The sequence below is a fragment of the Bactrocera tryoni genome, chromosome 4, assembly GCF_016617805.1.
Source record: "Bactrocera tryoni isolate S06 chromosome 4, CSIRO_BtryS06_freeze2, whole genome shotgun sequence".
NCBI classification, from domain to species: Eukaryota; Metazoa; Arthropoda; class Insecta; order Diptera; family Tephritidae; genus Bactrocera; species Bactrocera tryoni.
Genome location: NC_052502.1, coordinates 43,477,135 through 43,504,037, shown reverse-complemented (window position 1 = coordinate 43,504,037; position 26,903 = coordinate 43,477,135). Strand labels below are relative to the sequence as shown.

Here is a 26,903-nt window from a genome sequence, read left to right as displayed (position 1 = left end):
ATTGGTTTAAGATGGGTTCAAGCAATATTAACGATACAGGCGGATTTCTCGAAGTATGGTCTTAGAGACATTAGAAAAAATTTAGTCAGAATATGCAAGAAAATGATTTTGACAGTTTTAGCTAACATAAACCAGCCGGAGTTTGGTCAGTCTCCTTAATAATTGCTATTTAAGTTTTAGGTGAAAGAAAGGCTAACACTTGAATTTCGGAGGAATAAGCGCTATATTTGCACCATATCCGAAAGGAACACACAAACTAGCGATTAGTAGTCACGCACTCCACACACTTGGGCGGCACTTTTATTGGTCCAAGCCATAAATTAGGAAATTACCTGGAGCAATGGACCCGGCTTATCTGCTGTGAGCATCTAAAACATTGTTGTTGGCTTGGTGCTATATTAGTGCTAAAACCTTTTAACAAATATGCTGCAATTTGAAGAAAATTCCAGGAAGAATTGGTATTAATAGATTACCAGACCAGACGCGCCACAGCGAATAACAGCGCTCATATAAATCTATATGTGAGCCTATACATAATTTAAAGTAATTTAAAAGTATTGGGTATAAAAATTGCACGCAGACCGATTCGAATGAATTTGCTTTGCTATACCTCCCTTTGCCGCAAAAAAGCGCACAAAAAGCGCAAAAACAACAGCAAAAGGAAACAACGTGCATGCGCGCACACAACTATCGCACACACATAAACACATACACAGAAATTATGTTGTTTGGGGCAGAGCAACAAGTGCCCCCCAGACGGGTAATAAATGAAATCAGCGAAGCAAGCAACCCAACAGCTAGTTAACTAACTACATATGCATACACACACACACACACACACTCTTGAGCCAATATGAGCGTATAGTTCCTTAAACATTTCCCGAATGAGGGGAGAAGACCGCAGAGTCAGGACTTGCGACAGCGACTTTTTGAATGGTTCATATGTATTTATGAGATCGCGAAGCCACAGCAGCCAAATGAGGCTGCACAGAATGTGGAAGGCAGGCAGGCAGGCAGCCGTCGAGTCCAATGTCTAACCCCACACTATCCCCCACATAGCTGTGTGTGAGCTCTAGTGCACAAAATTCATTCATGAAATTTCACGTCACACACACACCCAAACACATATAAGCAAGCAGCAATACAGATGAATACAATTCCGAAACGAAGTCACGATAAAGACGAAGGTAATGCCACTAAGAGTTCAGACTGACACACAACGCGACTTGTAGAGGAAGGCACAATACTCAAGAATTGCCACCCAATTGAATTCTGCAGCGAAAAAAGCAACAAAGCCGCAACAATAGCGACAATGAAAAGTAGAAAAACTATCGAAGCAGCGACAAGAGATATGTGAACAAGTATATACCACGTAGAAGTATGCCCACAACAAACATAAACTCAATATTGCTCTACCACTCTCGGAATCTCTTAGATATGCTATTTGGACTAAAGCCTTTTCTTGTAACAAGCTATTGGAACTTTTGAGTGCCCGAGTCAAGCTTTGCAACTTTTTGGGCTTACACTTATTGAAAGAAGGATGAAGTCATGTGTAAAAGTTCACGCAAGTGAGGACAGTTCTCTGAGTGCCATTTAGTTGGGAGTGGTCAGAAACGATTATTTTACATATGGCTCAAGCAGCTCACCACTTTCGGTCTTAGACCAAGTATCTTCTGGGTAGCCAAAAAACATCCGCTTGAAGATGAGCTAGAGTGAGAAGGCGAACCATCCCTCCCCAGAGTTGTGCGCTAAGTTTGGGACCAGCAACGTATAAAACGACCCCAATGAAAAGGAAAGAACAGCGGATGAGAGATCCCTCTTTTGATGACGACAATGAATCAAACTCTATAAGTCAATCATTATTCCCGTTCTGCTATATGGTGCAGGGACATGGACGATGACAACATCTGATGAGTTGGCGTTACGAATTTTTCCAGGGAAAGGTTCTGTGGAGGATATATGGTTCTTTGCGAATACCGCAATCGATAGAACGATGAGCTGTACGAGTTATACGACGACATTGACATAGTTCGGCGAATTAAGAGACAGTGGCTACGCTGGCTAGGTCATGTCGTCCGAATGAATGAAAACAATACAGTTCTGAAAGTATGCAACGCAGTACCCACCGAGGGAAGCAGAGGAAGAAGAAGACCTCCACTCCGTTGGAAAGACCAAGTGAAGAAGGAGAAGAAGAAGAATAGTTTATAACGACCACTTCGGTCTTTATGACACGACTTGGGGAGCAGCTTTGAGAAATGTTTGAAAGAAAATGAGTCCACATCAAATAAGTCTTTAACTAATAACAATTTCGACATTTTAAAGGGTATATGCACTGCTATCTACCTGTGTGTTTACCTGTGGAAGCATTATTGTTGAAATGTTTATATAATAGTGTGCACCACTTAATCCTTTAAGGCCCATATGGACCTCTGTTAGGTAAATTTGTATTTTTTCTTTTGCTTCTTTTCTTTTCCATTCACTTTTGCCGCTGTGATTTTTTACCGCATTTCATTTAAAATGAAATACCTTAAGATAAGGATTCTCACACTGGAAACTTTTAAAATGAACTCACGTGGCCGGTAGGTAAAGCACAAATTGGTGAGAGTGGTTAATAAGGAAAGTGGTATGTTGTACTCACACAGCCTGTTTGTCTAAGGTCAGGGGATTTTCAACTCAAAAGTCAGCTCAAAGATATCTGGTCATTAAGAGACAATAACAAAAAACACAAATTTTTTTAGCTAAAATAATGTTCACGGAACAGCGGCTAAATAACGGTACAACGTATTCTACAATCACCTGACGTGATCCCCTTAGCTCTACAATATTAATCCAAGTATAACCCTTATATACCAAAAAGAGAAAATTCTTTATTGAGGACTTTTTGGGTTAACCTTACCCAGTATAGTATTCTGGACCACGTTTCACAGCAGGTTATGCACATTTTCATTATTGGCAGTGCATTTAAATAAACGAACCGCGTCTGCGTGGCGTTATTTCGCAGAACCGCTAAACTAATACTTGAATACTCGCAAGGCACGAAGAAGACCATCCACCCACACCACTACCAGTACCGGCAGTAATTGTTCACGAATAACCACACAAATGCACGCACACACAAATTTAATCTGATCCTCTATCGCCGCCACGGATGTGTAAACATGAGAGCACAAATTCATGGAAGCGCCAAACAAAAGAACTGAAACCCAATCACTGGTTTGCACTGATCTTGTGGCTGCGTTCAAAGACATTTATGCACATATGTATGTATGTGTGCCGTGGTCATATCGTCCACGTACTGATTGGACCTCACAAATATTTTCTCGTGCCCTATTAGACTCATATTGTTGGTACTCATGTTGGCTAGCCACTCGGTTTGATGAGGCGCGTAGGTTGTTGCGACGTTGCATTCAATTTCAAAACAAAATAAATTTGCCGGTGGCGAATCAGCAATCAAACAAACAGCGATTGTTGGCTGCTAGCAATGATGATCATAGGGATTATGATGATCGTAGTGGGGATTCGGAATTTTAGTGAGGCAAGCAAACAAATGCCTAATGCATTCGTGTCAATAATGAGTAACAACCCACGCTTTGACTCTGGAATTGTAAAAGACAATTGAAATATTAGCGCCGGCTAGTGTACAGACGGCCGCCCTCAGATGATTAGAAAATAAAAACTATATCTGAGTTAAGTTAGAGTTCTAAAGTACGAGTGAAGTAATAGTATAGTAGAAGAAATGAGCATAGATCTTTAAGTGTTCTGCTCCGCCCATTTTTGTACGATCATGTCATTCGCGAAGATCAACGAAGCATCATTCAGGTAAGACTATTTGTTTGCTTCAGACTTCCGAAATCCACTTTTAGACCTTGTAACGAACACATAAGTCTTACCCTCCAGCTCTTGCTTAAGATCACGCTGTATAGTAATACCAATAACTTCTAAAGACAACCACTAATGATTAAAAAATTCAACTCAGGGCTTATAAAGCCGACGAGATGGCAAAAGAAGTTACCATAGCCCAGCTATCAATAGACTGTGAAAGGTGCGCTGCTCCACACCAACATACTTCGTTCAACTACTGAATATTTGGGATTCGCGCGAACTTTACTAGCGCAGGGTTTGTCGCTACATCGAAATAACTTCACCAGCACTGGGTTACCATTAATTTATGTGCTGTTGCAAGATCCATATGGCCCAAGGTGGATCGCAGGAGATTTACTGAGCTCTTCGACCTCACTAACGCTAGCTTTGTCCTAATTAAAGGCTTACTAACTATTCACGCGGTAAATTTGAGGTAGAGTCATATCAACACTTACTTTTTGACTCGCCTTTGCGAGATCAAGCTAACACTTTCAGACATCCCGAAACTGGTGGGAATAGAAATAAAATGCTTTAGCAGAAATGTATCGACTTAAGTATATCGGCTTACTAGACATACTATATTTAGTGACTGTATAAGGAACTGTATTTAACAGTCGAAGTGCGATCCGCATTTTGTGGACCAGCCTTTGAACCTAACCTAAGCGCTTTTCAAAAAACCTAACGAATGCTAACCAATAATATTTGATTAATATTTCCACTCGATTTCAGATAGTTCGAAACATTTCGCCTAAATTGAACCATAGCTGCGCCCAGCCAAAAATTGTTTTCAAAGTTCATCAACAAATTCTCATATAAAATGTTACTAAAGACATACCCTCTTAGGGGAGCCGCGTTTCGCAGATATAATAGAGACAAGTCTTTTTACTGATTACACGTCAGGGAATAAAATACAACTTAGACATGAGGGAAAAACAAACGCCGATGGAGACTAAAAATGGCCAAGAGAAAATTACAACACCTTTAAAACATCGCCAATGGCCATGAATTTAGTTGTTGTTGTTGTTGTTTTTGTTATGCATTGAAGGCGTTCGAAGAGTTAGCAGCGCTTTGTTGCGCCGATAAAATAAATGCGCGAACAAGAATGCGATCTATAAATTCCAACAACAATGTTGTCAGCAAATTAAGTGGCGGCGGTAAAAGCCATTAAAGCGGCCACAAACATGCCAACGAGCAACGAGCAATTGGCGCACAACAACGACAACAACAATACGCATGCGCTCAACAGCACAGCAGCCGCAGGAACCACGCAGTCACACCACAAAGCGCTGAGCGGTGTTCTATGGAGCCGCCAGCACTTCATTAAAATCTGCAACAACAACAAGTCCAAGGCGCAGTACAGTGCGGCGGCGCGTCTCAGCATAGCGCTCAGCTCATTAATGGGCAGCGAGCAATGAAAATGCATTTTACTCCTTTTTAGTCAAAACAACAAATTTTTACATGCTTCGCGCATTTTTTTGCACAAACACACCAACAACAAGGCAGCTCGGATTCCAAGGGTCTGAGAAGCGTTAAGCAAAGAAAACACAAATACAACAAGCACATAAAACAACAATACACAAACACACAATGGGGCAGTGGGACCTCCGTGGCGGCGTGATGGCTTGAGAAAATATGCAGCAGCCAGCGACGCAGTGAGACTGGACCCAGCGGCGGAGCGACGCTGCCTGCTGTCACACACACTATGGGTATATCCAACACTCGGAAATCGTCGAGCGAAATGTTCAGCTTACATTCGCGATTTTAAGGTTCTCTTTTTTTGGAAATGCTTGTTTTAGTCCATTTCGTGTTTACCGCTCGCGTGTTTTGTATCGGAATGTATATTTTAGCAAAGTGATGTGTTGTTGTTGTTGTCGTTGTTATGTATTTATAAATAATTTTTTCAAAAAATGCCGACAATTTATGCAAGCACATACAAATTTACGCATACAAAAACCGGCATATAGAAATAAATACATCATACATACATACATACATATGAGAATACCGTTGCGTACATAAACGTATTTACATATACTTACAAAAACAAACTTGGCGAGCTTCACTCAAAGCAGCAAGCAACGCACAGAGCCGCGCTTCATGCCATTGAATGAGCAGAAATCGTGCACATTTTGCAAAAGCAAAAAAATAAACACCAAAAACAACAAAAATCATTGTGAAAAAAGAATATTTTTTGGAGAGGAAGCTTTACTCGGCAGCATCTTTCTTTCAGAATACCTCGAATGTCGTAATGTGGCTACGTGTAGGTATCTACATATACATAAGTATGTACTAGCCTATATATAAGTATGCATGAGTTTACTCACAAAGCGAAATGTACAGCAACATAGCACGCCTCAACACCTTCCACCCGCCCTGCATCAACAGCGAGTTATCAATTGTCGAAATTGAAACTGAATAATCGTTAACTTCGGCAGCAACGAATCTGTAATACCCTTCACAGGTGCGCTTCTAAACGGTCTAACGTTGAACGTTTTATCGATCAGGTTATATGGCAGCTACTTACATATACGCTATAATGGTCCGATCTGAACAATTCGGTCGGAGATTATAGCGTTGTCTTCGACAATATTTCATGCCGAATTTCGTAAGTATATATTGTCAAATAAAAAGGATTTCCATACGATGACTTGAGTGTGATCGGTCAGCAGTTTGTATGGCAGCTATGAAGTCGTCCGATATTCGCAGTTCATATAATGGAGTAGAAAAATCTCAGTCAATATCTCAAAAACTGACTTGAATAAGTCGACGCAGCTCATCATGCTAATCATTTAACGGGCGATCCAAGAAGAGGTACCGTTCGCAACCACTCGTACTGAAGTATGGAACGACTTAGCGCATTTTAAGTCGAGATCTTAAATTGAAAACGTACAAAATACATCTTGTGCAAGAACTGAAGCCGCTCGATCTTCCCAAGCGACGTCGCTTCACTCTATGGGCTCTTGAAAAGTTCCACGAAGATCCGACGTTGGAATCATCGGCCCATATTTCTTTAAATATGCCTGTGAAAATCATCAGTCGCGACCGTTATGATCTCCCACTATTTGATACCCCAAATTGACGCTCATGATCTCGGCGACATTTGGTTTCAACAACACATCGCATCAATCAATGGATTTATGGAGAGAACACTTCGGTGAGCAGATAAGTTCAGGCTTTGGGGCCGGTCGATTAACCAAGAACGTGTGATATCACAACGTTAGACTTTTTCCTGTGCGGATATGTAAAGTATAAAGTCTCTGCGGACAATCCGGCTTCGATTCAGGCCTTGGAGCAAAACATCACACGTGTCATTCGCCAAATACCAGACGAAATGCGCGAACCAGACATCGAAAATTGAACATGTTTAGGGTATAAAAAAGTGAACTGAAAGGTAGTGAAGATACTTCAAACGAGCAGTAGACAAGCAACACACACACACAAGCACTTGTATGAATTAATGAATGTAAGTGCATTTGCCATTTATTTTGCTATATACAACAACTGCTTCATTGGGCTTTGTGTGCCCACATCTTCCAGTTGCCAACCGACCGTCGATCCCTGTGTCCAACCGTTATGGACGAGACTACACGAAAAAAGCACGAACATAAAGTACAAAGTATTGCTCAGTCGGTCAGTTAGTAGGTAAGAGCAAAAGCATACGACAACGAGGTACTCAAACAACACAAGTAAGTTCCAGGAATTCGATCATATCGTCGGGGCAATCTGATTATTTGTTTCGCACGCGCACAAAATCAGAAGCACTGCCATTGAATTGTGCTGGAGCGCCGCAGAGCGACGTGCAGTTAAACGTGCCCGCGACTAAGCGAGACCACGCCGGCCATTGAATAAAGCGTCTTCGACTTAGGGATGTCCATTGCGCGGTGAAGGAAAAGACGACGGTGAATTGGGTAGCAAACTACCGAAACGAAGGCACCGAAAAAGCGGCAGCAGAGAGGTGAAGGTACAGTGGAGAAAAAGTTGAACAGCAACAAAGCAATAAAACGAAGCGTCTAGCAAAGCGCTGCCCAAACAATCGAGCTAACCGCCTGACCACGCAACCGACAACCAACATAACCGTCTCTCTGATTGTTGTGCTGATCAAACGAGCGCCGCAGTCTGTCAGCCGAGCATATCTACAGCGCCAACTAAATACAATTTGCGCTATCAGCGAGAGCAAACAAACACCACCACCAGCCGCTGCGGCCGAACTCTCGCCTTAACAGGATACAGTATGTAACGCAAAACACGAACAGAAATCCCTGCCGCAACAGCATCACTGATTGGGCAACACACTTGCAATGTATGTACAAAAAACCAAGTATTTTCGTAGCGCCCTCCACCCTACCGACACTGGAATGCAGAGTGAGTATTCTGTGGCCAACTACGATGGTATATATGAAGAGTAAGACGCGCTATCGCTGCCGCAATCGTAGCCAGCACACCACCGCGCTATGCCATACCGTGCTATGCCACCTTCATCACTGTCGGCTGGAGGTGCCAAAGGACCGATGCAGGCGACCAAACGATCAACAAAGCTGCGAGCCGGCGAGCCTGCCAACTACTCAACCGGACCGTACATTTCGATAAACGAATATTTAAGTACGCGACGGTGGCGACGGCGGCAGCGCTGCCCCAACGTTTCACAGGAAAAAGTACTCATTAAGGAAGCGACAAACCTGCGCCAGCCATAGCACCACAACAGGTACATTGACCGAGGCGCGTACAAACCAACAACGGACGGACGCAACGCATGGCCCAAAGCCATGTGAGGTAGAGTGCAAAACATTGTTTACCCCCACCTCGAATGGGTTGCTTGGCTGCCAAGGCGTTCGCATACTTGAAAATTAATTGAGCGATGTACCTTATGGTAAGGCACAAAATTCTTAAGTCATTAATGCGGACAATGACGTTGGCGCTGCAATGCGAGTGGACACCACATGAAGCATTCGAAAAGTAAGATGAATTAGAATATTATGGCTCGCGTTGGTTGGCAGTGATTTGTATCTTTGCTACAGGAAACGAGGGGCGAGAGGATGCCCTAAAGCAGAGCTTCGGAAGAAGCACGCATTTCTAATTATACGACGGTATGTCCCCCAGCTGATAGAATTTGACCGCAGAAAGGTATGCCTGTCGTAAGAGGCGACTAAAATATCCAATATAATACTTAGCTTGAACTGATATTATAGACTCTGAATGAGATTCCTTCTTATGAAAAGACAGCCGAAGTTCATGCGACAAATGTCACCTATCATTGAGTTTGATGGGTGCTCAACTGGTAATAACAAAAGCTACAAGGTCTGACCGGAGACTTAAATCTGGTACTATGGTACCACCTCCGATTCACCAATGCTCATTAGGTTTGTCCCTTAGGGGAGATTTCTGGTAGCTATGGTTTAAACCTAAAGGCAGGTAGAATTGAAAATTCAATTTTGCAGCCGTGTGCCGCACCCACAGTATGGTAGAGGTTTTAGATCGGCCTCAAACCCGATACCTTCCACTTGACCAATTGGTACCAAATAATGCTTGCAAAAAGCAATCGAGTTTGAAAAGATAGAGGAGAAATTAAACTCTGAAACCGTAAAATGATGGTGATAAAATCGGACCGAGCGACTTTTACAGTTATCAGCCCAAATAGATGACATATAAGTCTGAAACATGGATTTTTTCAAAGAATCAAGATACTTGTTAACTGGAATGACGATATCGAATGTTAGAAGAGCTGACGCTTTTCAAATAAGGCAAATGATAATTCATTCACTTCTTAACCCAGATTTCATAACCATAATAGAGATAAATTTCACTCTCTGAGAGTATATTAAACCGAAAGTATATTTTTGGGTAGATGTTCTAGATATTTTTAAGTACCGGCTGAGTAGGGCAAACAAGGGTGAGATGTATAAGTTGTCAATAAATTTTTTTGATCATGTCTCCGGTACTCGATTTCAACCGAACATGTATTTTTGAAGTACAATTTAAAAGCTTAAACTCAAAACCCGGTGTAAGATCCTCAAAGGCTGACTTAAAACCAAGACTTATAATATAACTTGTAAGATTCGCAAAGAATGAAAAATAAAAGTCGTCGGTGATGCGAGGGCTGCTATATATATTCTGGCCTAGGGAAACACTAAGTGTTGCCAGGTGAGATCTGACATTTCCATTGGAACATTTTTTAGCACAACATCACTCAGAACGTTTTGTCATTTAATCGTAAGTTGTTTTATTTACAGGGAATTAAAAAATTCATCTCGGCCACAAAATGGAATTAACTCGTGAACATTTTCGTGCGATCATTTTTCACAACTTTCGACGTGGATTATCAGGACAAGAGTGCATCGATGAACTAAAATCTTTGTATGGCTATGAAGCACCATCCTATAGCACTGTGAAAACCTGGTACAACGAATTCAATCGTGGCCGACGCTCGCTCAAAGACGAATTCCGTGAAGGTCGTCCAAAAACAGCCGTTGTACCAGAAAACATCGATGCCGTACGTGAACTGATAATGCAAGACCGTCATGTAACATACCTTCAGATAGAAGCATGCCTATTCATTTCTCCCCCCAGCATACATTCGATATTGCATGAACACCTGGCCGTAAAAAAGATTTGTTCTCGTTGGATCCCGCACAATTTGACAATCGCTCAAAAAAAAAAGGCTCGTGTGGATTGGTGTAAAGAAATGCTGAAAAAATACGATCGCGGAGCTTCAAAAGACGTTTATAAGATCGTCACAGGTGACGAATCATGGATCTAAGCGTATGAGCCCGAAACAAAACCGAATTCGACAAAAAAACAAAAAATTAAAACAAAAAAAACAAAAAAAAACATTTTCGTTGATAAATATGCCTATTTACATTATTAGGCCAGAAATATATGTATATAGCAACCTACGTACGAATTCGGATTTCTACTGAGAAAATGTCTAAGCGAACCACTTCATTGTAACGGAATTGTTGAAAATGTTGCAGAAGTGTTCTGGGGGATCTTACAACTTTACACAAATATTGGAGTGACAGTGGAAAGTCTGCCTCAAGCGAGTCGTCCAACCATCTACCTAAGTATGTTAATCACAATAGTATCAAAAATGTAAAACAAAAATGCTTTAAAAGTGTCGTGATGGCGTTCAATAGCAGAATATATGTATACATATACATCTCTTTTGGATCGACTCAATACATTCATCGTATAAAAATACCTAAATCTAACAAAAACGGCGTCAACCTCTATTTACAAAAGAGATACTTCACTTCACAGCTGAGAACCCCACATTTACCAAACGCATCATTACGGAGCCTATTTGGTGGGTGATAATAAGGATTTGTATAAAAATACGTGAAAATGTATTTTTTATTGTCAGTCCGTGTCAAATTTGACTACTGCTAGCATCTTTTTGCCCTACGTGGGTATACTAGGTTCTCTGTCTTGCTAATCTTGCGATTAGCACCTTTGCTGAGGAACCTCAACTGCCAGCAACGAAACTTGGCATAGCCCAGCAACATTTCAGCACAACAACAACAACAACTATCGAAAGTCAAAGAACAAATCAATGCTGTTACGCATTTCAGGCAACGAACAATTAGCCATTGTGACCGCAAAAATGAGTAACCAGCAATCCAACCGAATAAGTAACCAAATAAAAGGCAACAGTGGAAACAGTAAGCAACAATGGGCGACATAGAAACAACTGCACGCTTACGCACTCACACGCACACGCTTTAAGCGCGCAATGTCAACAATTAGCAAGAGTAAAATGATTACAAATACAATTTGTAAGTTGTGGGTTTACTTGAAATTAATTATTATGTGCGATGAATTACCGCGGAATAAGTACACTACACTTACTCCTACTGGCTGACACACATTCACAGGCACATGTGCGCATGCGCGTTGGGGAGCGCTAAGAACGAAGCGGCGAGTTCATTCGCCTTGAATTACGTCAGTTTCGTTTTTACCATTTTTTTCTTTGTCAAAGCAATTAATACGGAAATGATTTTGTAGAAAACTGTTTGTCCACAAACTAAGTCCAGCAATAATAACAAAGCAAAAGCGTATGTAATTGGTAGCAGTAGACACAGTGTTAGATGGCCGCTTGAGCACAGCGCATTTTGCGTGGGGCAAACAGGTCCATTGGAGAAGCGCAAATGTTGCAAGATCATTTATATACATATATACACATATGTAGATACTTAAGTGTGTAAAAAAGTGGAAAAGCCGATTTCGATTTTCACAATGACTAATTGGACGCGGCGATCATCGGCTTATGTCTTGAGGTAGCAGTGACCGCTGGCAACACGTATCTAATCCACATTTTGCACGAATTTTCGTGATTTCGTCGCTCAAACAAATTGTTATTGTTTACTTTGGTAATGTAAAGCGTCGTCAGGAAAAATACTGTTTTGATTTCTTCTAATTTTCACTTGTGAGTTTGAGGCTATACGCGCTGAAAACTGCAAAATGTGAACTTGACTTAAATTTTGCTGCTTTTGCGACAAATCTGAGTTTATTGACAGAATGCGAATTAGAAAAATAAACAAAGAAGAATAAAAAATAAATGTGTAATATTTCTGGAATGTGGTGAGCTTGAAACATCTTATAATTAGCTTAATGAGACAACTTTTTTCTAGTTTTCGCACAAACTACATAATCGCTGGAAGCTCGTGTCTATATAAGCCATTAATCATTTGACAATCAATTAACTGGACTATTGACTTTCAATGATGCATGTTGAAAATATTTAGATGCACGTGTTCATATGTAAATACATACAAATGTGGGAGTACTGGCGCCTATATGTACATATATATATTCTTATGTACCGATATATAAATACAAATGAATGAATGAAAATATGATGTATACTATTTAACAGCCAGTGAAATAATGTATTATACTGTTAAGAAAATAATTAAGAATTGCTACTGGCATATTTTACTAATTGATATAAAAAACAAGAAAAAACGTTAATTTCGGCTGCACCGATGCTAATATACCCTTCACAGGTGCATTTATTTTAGTAACTATGTGTTCAGTTTGTATGGCAGCTATATGCTATAGTAATCCGATCTGAACAATTTCTTCGGAGATTACATTGCTGTCTTAGAAAATAATCTATACCGAATTTGGTGAAGATACATTGTCAAATGTGAAAGTTTTCCATACAAGAACTTGATTCCGATCGTTCAGTTTATATGGCAGCTATATGTTATAGTGGTCCGATATCGGCCGTTCGGACAAATGAGCAGCTTCTTGAAGAGAAAATGACGTTTGCAAAATTTCAAAAGGATATCTTAAAAACTGAGTGACTAGTTCGTATATATACAGACGGACGGACGGACAGACAGATAGACAGACGGACATGGTTAAATCGACTCAGCTCAACATACAGATCATTTATATATATACTTTATAGGGTCTCTGACGCTTATTTCTGGGTGTTACAAACATCGTGACAAACTTAATATACACTGTTCAGGGTATAATAAAGAGAAAACAGGAAACACACTAATATTAAATCCATAATAAAATAGATTTTTAGTCAGTCTGAACTGGTGCTAAACCTGCCACCTGCATAGACCTCTTCGCTGAAAACTGCGCAACAAAATCGGCAGACAATTTACAAATAGAACCTTCGGACAAAGGTCGATGGGTAAAGATGGTTGGCGTAAAGTTATGTTAGCTACGCGCAACACTCTAAACATCTATACGGCTGGCTCGAAAATGGACAACGGAGTCGGTGCGGAAATATACTGTCCAGTTAGACATAAGACAATTTTTTAAATGTTGCCGGACCACTGTAGAATATTTTAAGCTGAGGGCTTTGCTATTGCGAAAGCTTGCTTCTTATGCACCTGCAGGCAATTCCAGAGTCAACATCTACGTAAACAGTCAAGCAGCAATCAAGCCAGTAACCTCGCATTGCATATCGGCCAGAAGTGTCTTGGGAAGCAAGGCAGCAGTGGAAAGTGTTCCAAGAAGCAATCAACTTCATTTCTAATGGGTGCCAGGCCAAGAACGGCTATATCCGAAAAAGTGATCAACATTAGGAACCCATTGGAGCAACTCTTGTGTACGTATTCCGCATTGGCAAGATCACGTTATAAGCATCTGAGTTCGCCACCGTATGATACACAGAAGGAGGTATCGAAAGTGAGGCAAGAGAGACTGTAAAAATTTGCGTCAAGCTCGAACATTATACTACTCCTCATGGATCTAGTAACTGAACTCCCTCTGGTATCGCAATGGACCAAAACTGGTCTAATCTAACCGATGCGTTAGTTAGTCCCTACCTTTAAAAGATTCCTGCACAAATTTGACAGCTGTCGAACTATTAATTTAGGAGATAAAGCATTTTGAGTGAAGCAACTTGTATTAGTTTACAAAAAAATGGAATTCAAAAGCAGTTTCGTGTGTTAACAAAGTATTACTCTTTCGAGGATATAATGTTGTTGAAGCCAAGGATTAGCTTGGTCAACATTAGTTCGACTCGGCACCAAGGAAATCAATCATTGAAAAGTGTTTTGCTAAGTTTGAACGAGACTTGAGTGAGCACCGAGGACGATGCAGGCAGTGGACGCCCAAAAGATGCTGTTACCGACGAAAACATCAGAAAAGTTCACAAATTAATTTTGGATGACCGTAAATTGAAGTTGCTTGAGAAAGCTGAGACTTCAAGGGCATTAAATAATTTCGGTATGTAAAAGCTCTGTGCACAATGCGGCATCCATCGGGCGCACAATCCATCAAAAACGAGTTGATGATTCTGAGGAGTGTTTGAAACTGTTGATATGTGACAATAGATGACATATGGCTTCATCATTTCACATGAAAAACCGACCGCAAAGCAAACGCAAAAGTCGGCTGACAAATCATGGCATCAGTATTTTGGGATGCTCATATTATTTATCGACCATCTTCAAAGCGAAAAACCATTAACAGCGTCTATTACCTTGCGTTGTTGGAAGATTGGTAGAGGAAATGGTTAAAAACGGCTCCATTTGAAAAAGAAGAAAGTGCTGTTACATCAGGACAACGCAGCGTGTCACAAATCACTAAATACTTGAAGTGGGCTTCTACTTGCTTTCGCATCCACCGCATTCTTCACATCTGGCCCCCAGTGACTATTTCCTGTCCTCAGATCTCAAGAGAATATGCTCGCTGGTAACATATTCAGCAACAATGAAGACTTAATCGCAGAAACTGCATCTTATTTTGAAGCAAATGTATTATAAAAATCGTATTGAAAGATTTTTTCCGCGCTATAATCAGTATATCGCCCTTGAAGACAACTATATTGAATAATAAAATAAAATTTTATCAAAAAAAAAAATATTCTATGTTAGCCGTGTGTTTTACAGTTAGGCATTAGGAAGAATGAGTATAAATATCACAGTTTTCGGAGAAGATGGAGCACTTTGTAAATTTAGTATTTTAAAACATGAGTGGATATAAAGGATTTATTCTATTAACAAAGCAGCTGTTTCTGCTGAAAAATATTATACTGATACTGATTCTAAATTACTTGTTGAATGTTAACCGGGCTCTGAGCCAAGCGAAGCAGCCATTCGTGAGTGATTTTTGAAATTCACTACAAGCCATAGGATAACATGCAGTCACTGGACGTCGAAAAGAGGCTGTTACCAAGGTAAATTTGGAGAAATTATTTTTCATAGCGCACTGCAATATTTTAGAGTGTTCATGAAACAATTAAACACAACTAACGCGAAACGAAAAAAACATCGTTTGTGGAACCTGAAACCTGAAAGGCGACATCATTTGAAAATAATAAATTATATTGTGTAAATGCACGGTGTAATAAATCAATTAGGATGATAAGAAAGTTGCTTTCGCTCTGGGAGATTTTTCCGACGACACTGAGGCTTATTAGAAAAAGAACTAGGAATAGCAGGCACAGATTGAAAAGAACAACGTTTCATGACCTTCTAGGCAAATAACAAATATTATAATATTTAGTTTTTAATACAAAGTTTAGTTTTTGTAAAAAGCTTCTTAATAGAGCTTTTATTGTTTTACCTTATATATTATGAAAAATATTGCTTGTTAGTACTTTTGTAACTTGTTGCAATTCGAATGAAATGTAAAACCATATCTTTGTTACGTTTCAATAAAAAAAAAAGAAAAAAATAAAAAAACTGAGGCTTATTTTAAAACAACAGAAAATCTTTCTACAAAAATTTACATATATCACAAGGTAGTGAGGCAGCTATAATCGATATATTGGCATCTACGTTGAATAAAAAACGAGTTTTGTTTAGAGTTGTGCGGATCCTAGAGTTCTATAGGATACGATACTGGGGTTCTGTATGGCAAATTTGTGAATATGCTAAGATTGCGCACCAAAACACCGCAAAATGGATATATCTATGCAGATCTTTGCTATAAAATCCCAGAAAATTGGACCACACGGATGGATTAAACGAACTTTTGGTACAATTAGTGTTTATGAGATTATAAAAACAAACTAAAACAATGTTTATATTTCACACGCTGATTATTTGTGAATTCATTATATGCGTTTTTCCAGTAATTATGCAGCCAGGCACATGTTTTCAGAACCCCCACGAGAAGCGTCATTTGCTTATCATCACATTACAGTGCGATTTCTGGTGAAACAAAAGCAAAATTGTTCCGATCTCGAAGAATGTAAACACAAAATATTTTTCTCATCATTACAAAATCGTTAAACAAGTCTAAAAATATGTATAAAAACAAAAAACGCAAAATAGCAAAAACAAAAACAAACGCAAACAAAAGGAAAACAAACTCTTATCATTGTGTGTGGTAGGGAGACAATGCGATTTTAATGATTTTCTGCCTCGACGACATCCATTCAATTAATTACAATACGATGCAGAAGTTCGCGAAAACAATGTTTAGCTGTTCATGCGCGAAGGCGTGCAGCTCTCGCGCCCGGCATGTGTGTGTGTGTGTGTGAGTGTATGGATTGAGCGCACGCTGTTTGTTTTTGGTTGGTTGGATGGTAGGAGTAGGCGGAGGAGGGGGTGACAAGGTGCTAAAGCGGCAGCATTGTCCACACGATGAGATGGACACATCCTTGAAATGCCATGAGAATGAATATATGAGCACAGCATAAACAATCAGGCACATACAACAACTCGACAAAACGCCAAACCGAAAGTACAAAGCAAAAGTGGCGCATGGGACGGAGAGAAGTGGCGACGAGGGGTGAGCTTTTGGAACGCAACAAAACGTTAAACATTTTTCTCATCGATGCAACCGTCAATATGCTTATGCACATGCATAAATATATTCATAAGCGAATATGTATGCGTGTGTGTGTGAATGTGTGTAATTTTGTAGACACGGCGCTTTTTGTGTGCGAAGAACGATGAATCCTTGAAATAAATAAATATTCCAGAAAAAGTCTCAATTTCTGCGCTGCATGGCATGCAAGTAACGCATGCGCAGTGCCAAACAAATGCAGCGGCAGCAGCAGCGGGCGCGGCAAAAGAGGTGATGGCCGCATGACGGCAACGCAATGCAGCAAATTTCACACATGCATGCGAGTGTGTGCGTTTGTGAGACGTTAAACATTGTTAAGTACGAATATTTACAAAAAAATATTGCAGAATCATCAGTTTTAATGCCACTACAGCTTGTATGCCGAGTGCTGTGCGCCGCGGTTGTGTGATGTGGCAGGCATTTAAAGCTAAAGCGAAAACTAAAATCCCAGCCCAAAGTCAGAGCACGAAACACAGCGAATTGTGAAGAATGCATAGGAATTCTTGGCGGCGCTGTTGCCTTCATTCACACACGCTTGATGGTGCCTACAGGCCGAGCAAGCGCAGTGCCGTCGAACTCAGCACCGCAGCAGTCCAAAAACAACGCATAACCTCAAATTGCACACTGGAGGAAAAAGAAGAAGAAGAAGGAGAAGAAGAAGGTGGTAAGGTACAAACAAGCGGCGAACCGAAATAAATGAATAGTTGGCGCTGCGTTGGGCAGTCAGCGGCACGACATTCTCCACAAAAATTGAGGCCCATAAAAAGCTATGCAATTTTCAAGTGATTGCTGGCAGGCACCCTGTAAGCGCGCCACCTCCTTCTTCGCTTTCTGGTTATTTTCCGCCAGGACATTCTTGCTTTTCTTTTCGCTTATTTTGGCAACTCGCTCGCTTTGTGGCAAAAATGTTGCCGCTACAGCCCAAGATTTATCTGGTCGCAACCAGCTGATGACAACAATAACAATGGTCGAAAAAACCAAAAACAAAGCTATGACATATAAACAAATGAAAATAAAAGCCGTATAGGTGTCTTACACAGAGGACGGTGATCTTTATCGTGCCTTTCGATTACCTGGAATGGCTGTAATGGTATCACATACAATTAAATGAATGTTCAATGCAACGACCTTGCGAATTAAATGGCCTAAAAGGTAGTCTGCGATATGTACTAGTAATTGGTACTGTTGCCGGTTGGGTCTGACATGAAAGTAGGGTTGCCAGAGTAGAAACATTGAAAACAAGAATATAAAGAAGAAATTGTTGTAGTATAAACGATGATATAGTATAAGATCCTGCAGTTCCCTCGCGAGTTTACAAGCAAGGATTAGACAAATGTTTTAAAAAACGAAATTCGAAGATTAATAAATGTTATATATCTAGATTTGTGAAGTTCTAGAACTTAAGTCTTCGAGAGAATAAACAATTTGGGATTAAAATCCCACATACATCAGAAAAAAGTGAAATATATTGGATATCCATGAGAATAGCAATGCAATATATGCTTTAGGAACCCGCGAAGTTATGTAGTTAAGTTTTGAACGAGAGTTAAACATATTAACCTAATTTCTTCCGCCTCAAAAATTTGATTATAAAGGACAGAACAACTTTAGAACCGATAATTTCTCTAGACAAGACCTCTCTGCACATACGTCCATAGAGAGTAGGTATTTGGGTCGAATTAGGACTTCTATTTGATTCTAAAGCTATAATTCGATGTGAGTAGAGAATTGTTGTGGGAACGGTGCCATGGGAGATCGTGGGATTTAGGGGCAATTAGTTGGATTAGTTAAAAATTTTTGTCAGTATTTCGTCAAAAACATACAACCAAAAACAGTAGCTGCTTTGGAAGATCGTATCTATAGTTCTTCTAGGAAAAGGTGTAAAACCTTGGTATTTGGTAACAAAGAATAACACAGAACCCACAACCCCCACCGCAAGAAAGCTGAACATGCTGCAGGAGATCGTGAGTACGTGTAGGTCTTTCAGTAAAAGATTTTGAAGCTTACGGATTGCCAAAAAATCACTACGGAACAACTTTTTCGCCAGAATCCACAAGCTCAATGAAGAAAATATATTTTGAACTAAACCGCTTATAAGGCAATTGGCAACACTGTCTGAAATGGAATTTACAACTACAAAAGCAATATACACCCGACTATTGTATACGCCAAAGATCGACAGCCACCTCCACCAGCACCTCTATTTATACGAACCACCAACCAACCATCAACACTGCCAGCAACAGCCGACTAGTTGCCGTTTATTGAATTCCCATTGACAACACGCACATACACACCGGACACAAGTTGTTGCTGGCACTTGGCATGCAATGCGACGTTGCCATTGAGAATGAGATCGAAAAAAACAAACCGTCTAGCAACGCAGGAGGACCTGCTGTGGCGCAACATGCCAAGGTGCTGACGATGCAGAAACATCAACAAACTCAACCGAGCAGAGAAATCATCTGTGCCTTCGCCTGCCCAAAGGAACATAAACTAGAAAACAACAACAATAAGAAGACATCTAGTCAGCTAGTCAGCAAACAAGCCAGTTCGGCGGCTGGCGCAGAGATTACGCTGCATGCAACGTTCCGCGGAAAGTGAGATCAAAATGCGGCACTTAACAAAAATAAATCGCTACGTCGCCTCCGCTGACGTTGCTGAACTCGACGGCCCATCTAGTATAGCGGCAGTGAGGCGCTGCGTACGAGCAGCTCAAACGCCATTACCAATTTTGTAGCACAATGAAGAGTGAGTTTGCCGCACAGCCCAAAGGATGCACGCTCGATGCAGCATACCAACTGTTTGTATGTATGTAAGTGAAATATGTGCATGTGGAGCCGACGTGCCGACCCTGGGAAACTACTATTTGAACAAGTCTTTTGTAGATTTACTTCTTTTTGCATATATTCGCCGAACTGTCTGCTCGCTTTCAGGCATTGTGCATTTTCCGTCGACTCCTTGCCATGGACCGCATGTGTGTGTGGAGTCTGGCAGCGACGCGTGCAAAATAAAAGTACAAGTGAAAAATTAAAAGTAGGTAAGCTGTGAGTAGTCGCCAGTCATTGCCGTCCGCCACTACCGCGCCGCCACCATAGACGAGTTGACACGATTCATGCGCTTATCTGCAAGGCAAAAGGCGCGTAGGTTGACTAGCCTGCAAACCCGGTTGGCTGACTGGTTGGCATTCATTGGTAACATTGGCATTCATTGGCATCGCCTGGACTAGCCTGGCGCGTGTGTGTTTGTGTTGTTTTTAGAAGTGCTGAGCAAGTGGGACATTAAAGGCACCGGCCACCACCGCCACTCAACTGCTTTGTTGTCGGTTTTTGTTGGCTGCTGCATAACAAAGAACAACAAGGAAACCCAACAAACCAACCAACCCGGCCAGTCAAGTAGTCAGCCAAATACCAGCGATTTAAGGCTTAAAGTTTTATGGCTGAGCATGTGGGACGCGGCGCTGGCGGGCAGTAGACAATCATATGTATGAGCACGAGCATGGGTCCCAACTAAGAGTTGGGCCGAGTTAAATGGCAAATCATTAACATTCGCGCCCAGCGCTGGCACAACACTAGGCGGATTATTGCACTTCGCTACTTACGTACAATTGGAATGCTGGAGACACGGTAAAAATTCTGGACGCACAGGAGGGTACCAACACACCTGTTTTTAGTAAGCTTTTTGAGCACTTAGTATCAAAACTGGGGAAATATATACCTACATAAAATTATATAAGTCCAGGGTACGAAAAAAAGGGGAACGTTTGAAGGTGAGTCCATCAAATCAAAATTCTATCGACTATTGTCTTATACGTTTAGTGGTGTAGAAAGGAAAGTATGTTGCCGAGTTGACAGTCTTTCGTTGAATAAAATTCTGGTTGGTGGACCCCGGAGTTTGACACTTGGTTACGATAGAGGCCGACCCCTTGCCAAGCTATGCCGAAGTTCCACGTGCATTACTGACAACCAAAAGCTATAGATGGACATTGCAGAAATATAGAAAAAATGACGAGAAATTATTTCAAAAAATATTTTCCTAATCCATTCTAGACGACTTGTGTACTACGTAGTTCCGCTTTTGGACGAATTAATTAGAAGAATTTAATTATAAATGTAACTTCGTTCTGACAGTAAGCACATCTACCCAACGAAAACAATCAGAATGTACTTAACAGGGGAAAAAATTTAGAAACAGTTTAGACCAGCCAATCAACGGCAATAAGCAGTGCGCCTAAATGTAGGCCACACAATTGGATTTAACATTTTCTGATAATCAGCAACCGATCATGAGTTCTAAAGATATATATATATAAAGCTGTTGGTAGCAAGTACCTCCATCAGTTTCTTGGGACCTTACGCAATCTGAACTCTTATTACCTTGCTTTATTTCAGTTCAAGTATTTTCGATATAATTGCATGCCACAGAGCTGCCGGACAAACAATCAAATCAGCTCGGCTGATCATATACAACATTGATAATCACGGCAAGTACCAACCAGCGTCAACTGAACTGATGCTATCATTTCTTCAGCAATCACGATCGAATAAACGGTAGGGTCGAGTTGACAGAATCAGCCAGAGTAACGAATCAGTGCTCTAATATGAAGAAAAATGTACTACTTATTTGAGTTTAACAACAATATTCCACATTATTTCTCACAGTGTGCGGCTTGTTCGATTCAAGCAACACAGTATGAATCCACAGCGAATGAGAGGCACCCCGCCCGCCACGTCGACACATTCTTTCGCAAATATTTTGAAATGAAGAGTTGCAACATTTAATAAACAGGACGATCGACGGTTATCAAGTATTTTCATACATACCGGGGTTTCCAATAGGGATGCTATGACATCTCAGTGTCGTTTCGGTCATTTTTAATATGACATGATCGCTCAAGGTAATAAAAATACTGCTGTCGTTCAGGCCAGTGTTGCTGAGAACCGCAATTTGTCAATTCTAAGGCGTTCTCAAGAATTTGGACTGTCTCAAACCACAACCTGCGGACTTTGAGGAAGGATTCCTGGTTTGCATCCGTATAAAATTGTTTTCACTTAAGCACTGAAGCCATTTGACCACCGTAAATGTTGTGATTTTTGTTATTTTGCTTTTGAACAACTTGAAAACCACAACGATTTTTTTTTTAAGAAAATCACTTCTCCGATGAGGCTCAATAAACAAAACGGTTGATTCTGGTGCGAAGAAAATCCATAAATTATTCATGAAGAGCCATTACATTCACTATTGCTGTGTTTTTTGGTCTGATGGAATCATCGGTCCGTACTTCTTTCGAAAGGAAGCTGGTGACACCGTTACTGTCAATAGAGAATGGTATAGATCGATGATAATCAACCTTTTATGGTCGCAATTGGAAGAAGTTGATCTTGATGACATCAGGTGCCAACAAGACGGGGTTATGTGTCACATAGTACGTGCAACAACCGAATTATTGCGAGAAAAGTTGGGATTTTCGATTATTTCAAGAAATTGTGGCAATAAAAGGCCTCTAAGAAGTTGTGATTTAACATCATTGGACTACTTATTGTGGGGTTATCTGAAGCCTTCGGCATTTAGTAATAAACCAGACTCTCTTCAAGCTTTAGAAATCAATATGAACGTGCTATTCTTGACATACGACTTGATTAAGTGGAAAAGGTACTCGAAAATTGGGTTCATCGAATTCGTTCCTGCGAAAGAAGTCGTGGAGACCCTTTTAAATATATTCAGAATTTAATGTATTGATTTTACTTCACATGAAATAAAAACATTTGGATTTCCTTAACAACTAGCTTTTCTCTTTTTGAAAAGAAATTATAACACTCTTATTGAAAAACCCTGTAAGTACGCGTGCGTACAAAAATATGCGTGAATTGCAAAAATGCGCAACTACAAATATTTATGGAGGTTAGTATGTGTTGCGCATGCGCACAGCGACCGCAGCAAGGCGCGAGACGCTTTAATAAAAGCCTGAAGATTCTTTATTAATATGTGTAATTAATTTTTTCTTTTACTCTTTAGAATTAGCAAATATGTCGGTATGTAAATGGAGATGAGCGAGTGCAAGCGACATGGGTGACACACGCATAACAGCAGGGTTGCCTGGCAACATTTTGAAAGAGCACACAGACGCGACGACGTCGCTCGCACAAAGCGCAGCTCACACTAGGCGTACAAGTATTTGCCTACGAAATCTTGGCAAACTATTCGTTTATAATTGATTGAGCTATTTGCAGAAGTGAAGAGATGACAACGCAACAACGGCGGAGGCTGCGTAGTGATTGCCACTAAGAAAGAATATGCAAGTAACAATCGACTCGACGGGTTGCGCCGTCAGCGTCGGCAGATCGACGTTGTCGCAATTAATGTGTGCGAAGGAACTTAAGAGTTGACAGCAATGACTGCGTCGGCGTCAGCGTCAACGGCAGCGCGCAGCGACAGCTGCAGCTAAGTTAGCTGGCCAACTAGCGAAATAGACTGCCGGCAAGCCGCTAATATTTGCTTTTCCCATGTAGCAAAACCTTAACAACGCCATTGCGCGCCAACTATGTAACCGGCGATGTATTGACCAACCGCTTAAGTGGCTAACTGACCGCCAGCAACAACAGCAAACCACAAACAAATCAACGCAGCAGACCGACAACGATTGACCGCGACGCGTCGATGCGTGCGAATTTTTTAGCACTGTGTTAAATTTTCCAGCGATAATGCTGACTGCTGACTGCTGACTATGGTACTTTGGCTGGTTCTTTGGGTGCTCAACAGCATCCAGAAGGCTGGCAGAGAAGAGGGGGGCGCGCGGACCAGCAACCTTCTCTGACAAGTTCAATGTGCGCGCAAACTGCCAGTGCGAATATTGAACTGGGTGTGTATGGATGTGTGTGTGTGTATGTGTGTGTGTATTTACACTATGCCTGGGCGAATGTCGAGTATATTTGAACAAACTGTTGATGCTGTCGTTAATTTGGCAAGCAAATTCCAAATATAACAGTTTCGAGCAACATACTAATGGAGCAAAGTGTGCGGAAGATGTTTAGGTGATAATTCCTGGATGCGTGCCGTAGCTAAACAGGAAGTCGCACCACTCACACACACGCAGATACACACGCATTCACACATACACTCAAACACATTCCGTTGTTGAACGTTTCCCAGTGTGTTTGCTGTGTCTTAGAAGCGTCTTTCCTTTTTTTCTGTTTTAGCATACTTAAGTAATGTTTGAAATTCTATTAGGGCAATTAACAGGTAAAATTGTATGTTGATTTAGTACTCACAATTAAATCGCCTTTGTATATGCTGTTGTCGGTGTAGAATACCAACAGTTCGGCAGATAACGCCCGACAACTGGGCTCGCGCAATTTCGAAGCCAGCAACAGGCAGGCGGCCGCCAATATTTGCAGATGTGTCTTTGTTACCGATTTTGTGGATAGGAAGCGATCCATATAGTTGAGCGCTAAGAGCACCACCTCCTCTTGGGACTTTTCTTCGGCGCATACCTGGAAGAAGAAAAAAACAGAGGTTAAGATATTGTGACCATTATAGAAAATACACTGTTGTTTGCTTAATGCATTCCATTACTGAAGTACAGTATTTGCCACATAATTGATTACATTAATATTATAATAAACATAAAGTTATTAACCATCTTCGATTTAACATTTCTCTGCTCGCTTAGTTTACACGCCGCTCCAACTCGGCCCGATTCCGCTGCGAGCCAAGAAAGGATGCCCAATCTGGTAAGCTCATTCCGCTAAGACCAGGCACCCAAACCAAGAATAAACCGCCCGTAGTGGCGTCTGCGACGCAGTAATCCAAGTTTTCAAGAATGAAATTGAAGTTGGAGAGAAACTAAGCGTGCCTTGTTCGGACCCCTTCTTATATCCAGCTTTCATGAGCCTTATAGCAAACATTAAACGCCATTCTTTAGCAATTGTAGTATTTTCGAGCGCACTCCACAGACGAATACACATAGAACATGTTTCGTTTCACTACGGTTTCGTAGAACCAAAACATTACCTTTGGTGAGATTCCCCACCTTAGCCAGCCGATAGCTCCTATACAGCAACACATATAAAGCAACCGATGCCTTCTTTAATCTCTCTTCAAAATTTTGTCTCTTTGAAAGCTTTCTATCAAAAATAAGCACCAGGTATTTCACCTTATCAACAGGCGTTTGATAAAGTTTACCCCTCGGTATTCTGCTTCTAATATATAGATCCATTAGTCTCTCCAACGTTGTCAATAGAAACGAGCATAGGCTAATGGGCCTGAAATCCTTTGCACTGACGTAAAAGCTCTTTCAAGCTTACAGTATAAATGTAACTAGCCTTCGAAACATGGCCTAATCTAACACAATTCGTGTAGATGGGGATCCACTTTCCAAGTAAGGTGACGTTCATCGAAGAGGTTCAAGAAGACTGTACAGTCCTCTCAAAGCTCCCCAAGTCGGACTTCTTCAGCGGTTCAAAGGAAAATGAGCATCTAGGACTACTTTCAATGACTCCTCGCTGCTCACGGTCTAAAAACTATCCGCAAATGTATATATGATGACAATGATAAAAGTAGCGAATTGAGCTCGATTCAGGAGATAATGCAGTTCCTTTAAAAAAATGATTTCAGACCAGCTTTTCGGATCAGAGAAGACTACCTTGAATTGGGTCATTGGATTGCTCAATCCACGCTAGCTTCGGTGGTAAAGATAACTTAGTCTTTCAAATGAATTTACGAAACACTTTGTTAATAATTTTCTCAGCGAAACCTCGTCTTTCGCGGCAACATTTTAGCGCTTTAGCCATTTCTAACCTTTTCGTCCGCCACTTATTTCCACTGACCGCACAAATCAATTTACTACTTCCTATTCCGAAAAAGAAAATTATTAGCAAATCAATTTCCGGCTTGACAGCAAATACACGCACATTAGAAGACAAACGAAGCTTAAGCTAGCATAGACTTGGCAATAAAACTATGCTAGCTAAGCAGTTAGTTTAGCGCGTTATGTCCGAATTCCAAACAAAGCAGACGCGATGACGCGATACGCTTGCACAGCGCCAGCACCAACACTTCGAATGGCTTAATGACGTTTACATAACGTTGCGTACTAACCAGCGAGCCAACAATTGCAGAAATCCATGCCAACTGCAATAGCAAACACACACACACTTAAGCATGTATGTATGTGTGTGTGCTTAGACTGACACTTTTCCAATACTTTGGCAAACAACATTGCTAATGGGAGTCGACGGGGGTTAAGTTAAGTTAAGTTAAGTTGAGTTGAGTTGAGTTAAGTTAAGGCTTGGAAAACCAGTGAAGTCTGGCGAAAGAACTATAAGTAATACATACAAAGAAGTATAAATGTATGTATGTTAGGACCGTGCCCCTGCGCGCATGCCGCCAGTGGGTGCTGGGGAGCGTCGATAAATGCATGCAACGATCGGTTGAAGCACCTGAGGCGCGGTAAATTTGAGGGGCAGCTAGTACAGCACTTACTGCTGGCGGGTGTTTGTATTGGTAGCTTCTTTTTCTTTTTATGATTCATAATTTTTCTTTTGATTTTCTTTTCATTTATTATTTTTGCTTTTTCTTTTTATTTCTATTAAATTTTTTCTATATTTATACATATTTTTTATTTTTATTCCCCTACCATTCATCAACAGCAGGGCAGGTCTGTTCGCTATATTTGTGTTGCAAGTGCACTGCCGTGGAACATGCAATCAGTTAGGTATCTCATAATTAGTTTTACGCTTCGGTTTTACTTTCTTATATTCTCATAGCCGTGTAATCATAGTATA

The 26,903-nt window shown here is 40.8% G+C and overlaps 1 protein-coding gene across 2 annotated transcripts in view; it reads right to left on the bottom strand.

The window, feature by feature from the left end:
* LOC120775284 (G1/S-specific cyclin-D1) overlaps positions 1 to 26,903 on the bottom strand; it is a 106,261-nt gene that overhangs the window by 34,153 nt on the left and 45,205 nt on the right. For both annotated transcript variants that reach the window (XM_040105396.1, XM_040105397.1), the window contains one exon: positions 24,390 to 24,611. In XM_040105396.1, the coding sequence (XP_039961330.1) occupies positions 24,390 to 24,611 (222 nt within the window). The remainder of the gene's footprint in view (positions 1 to 24,389; positions 24,612 to 26,903) is intronic.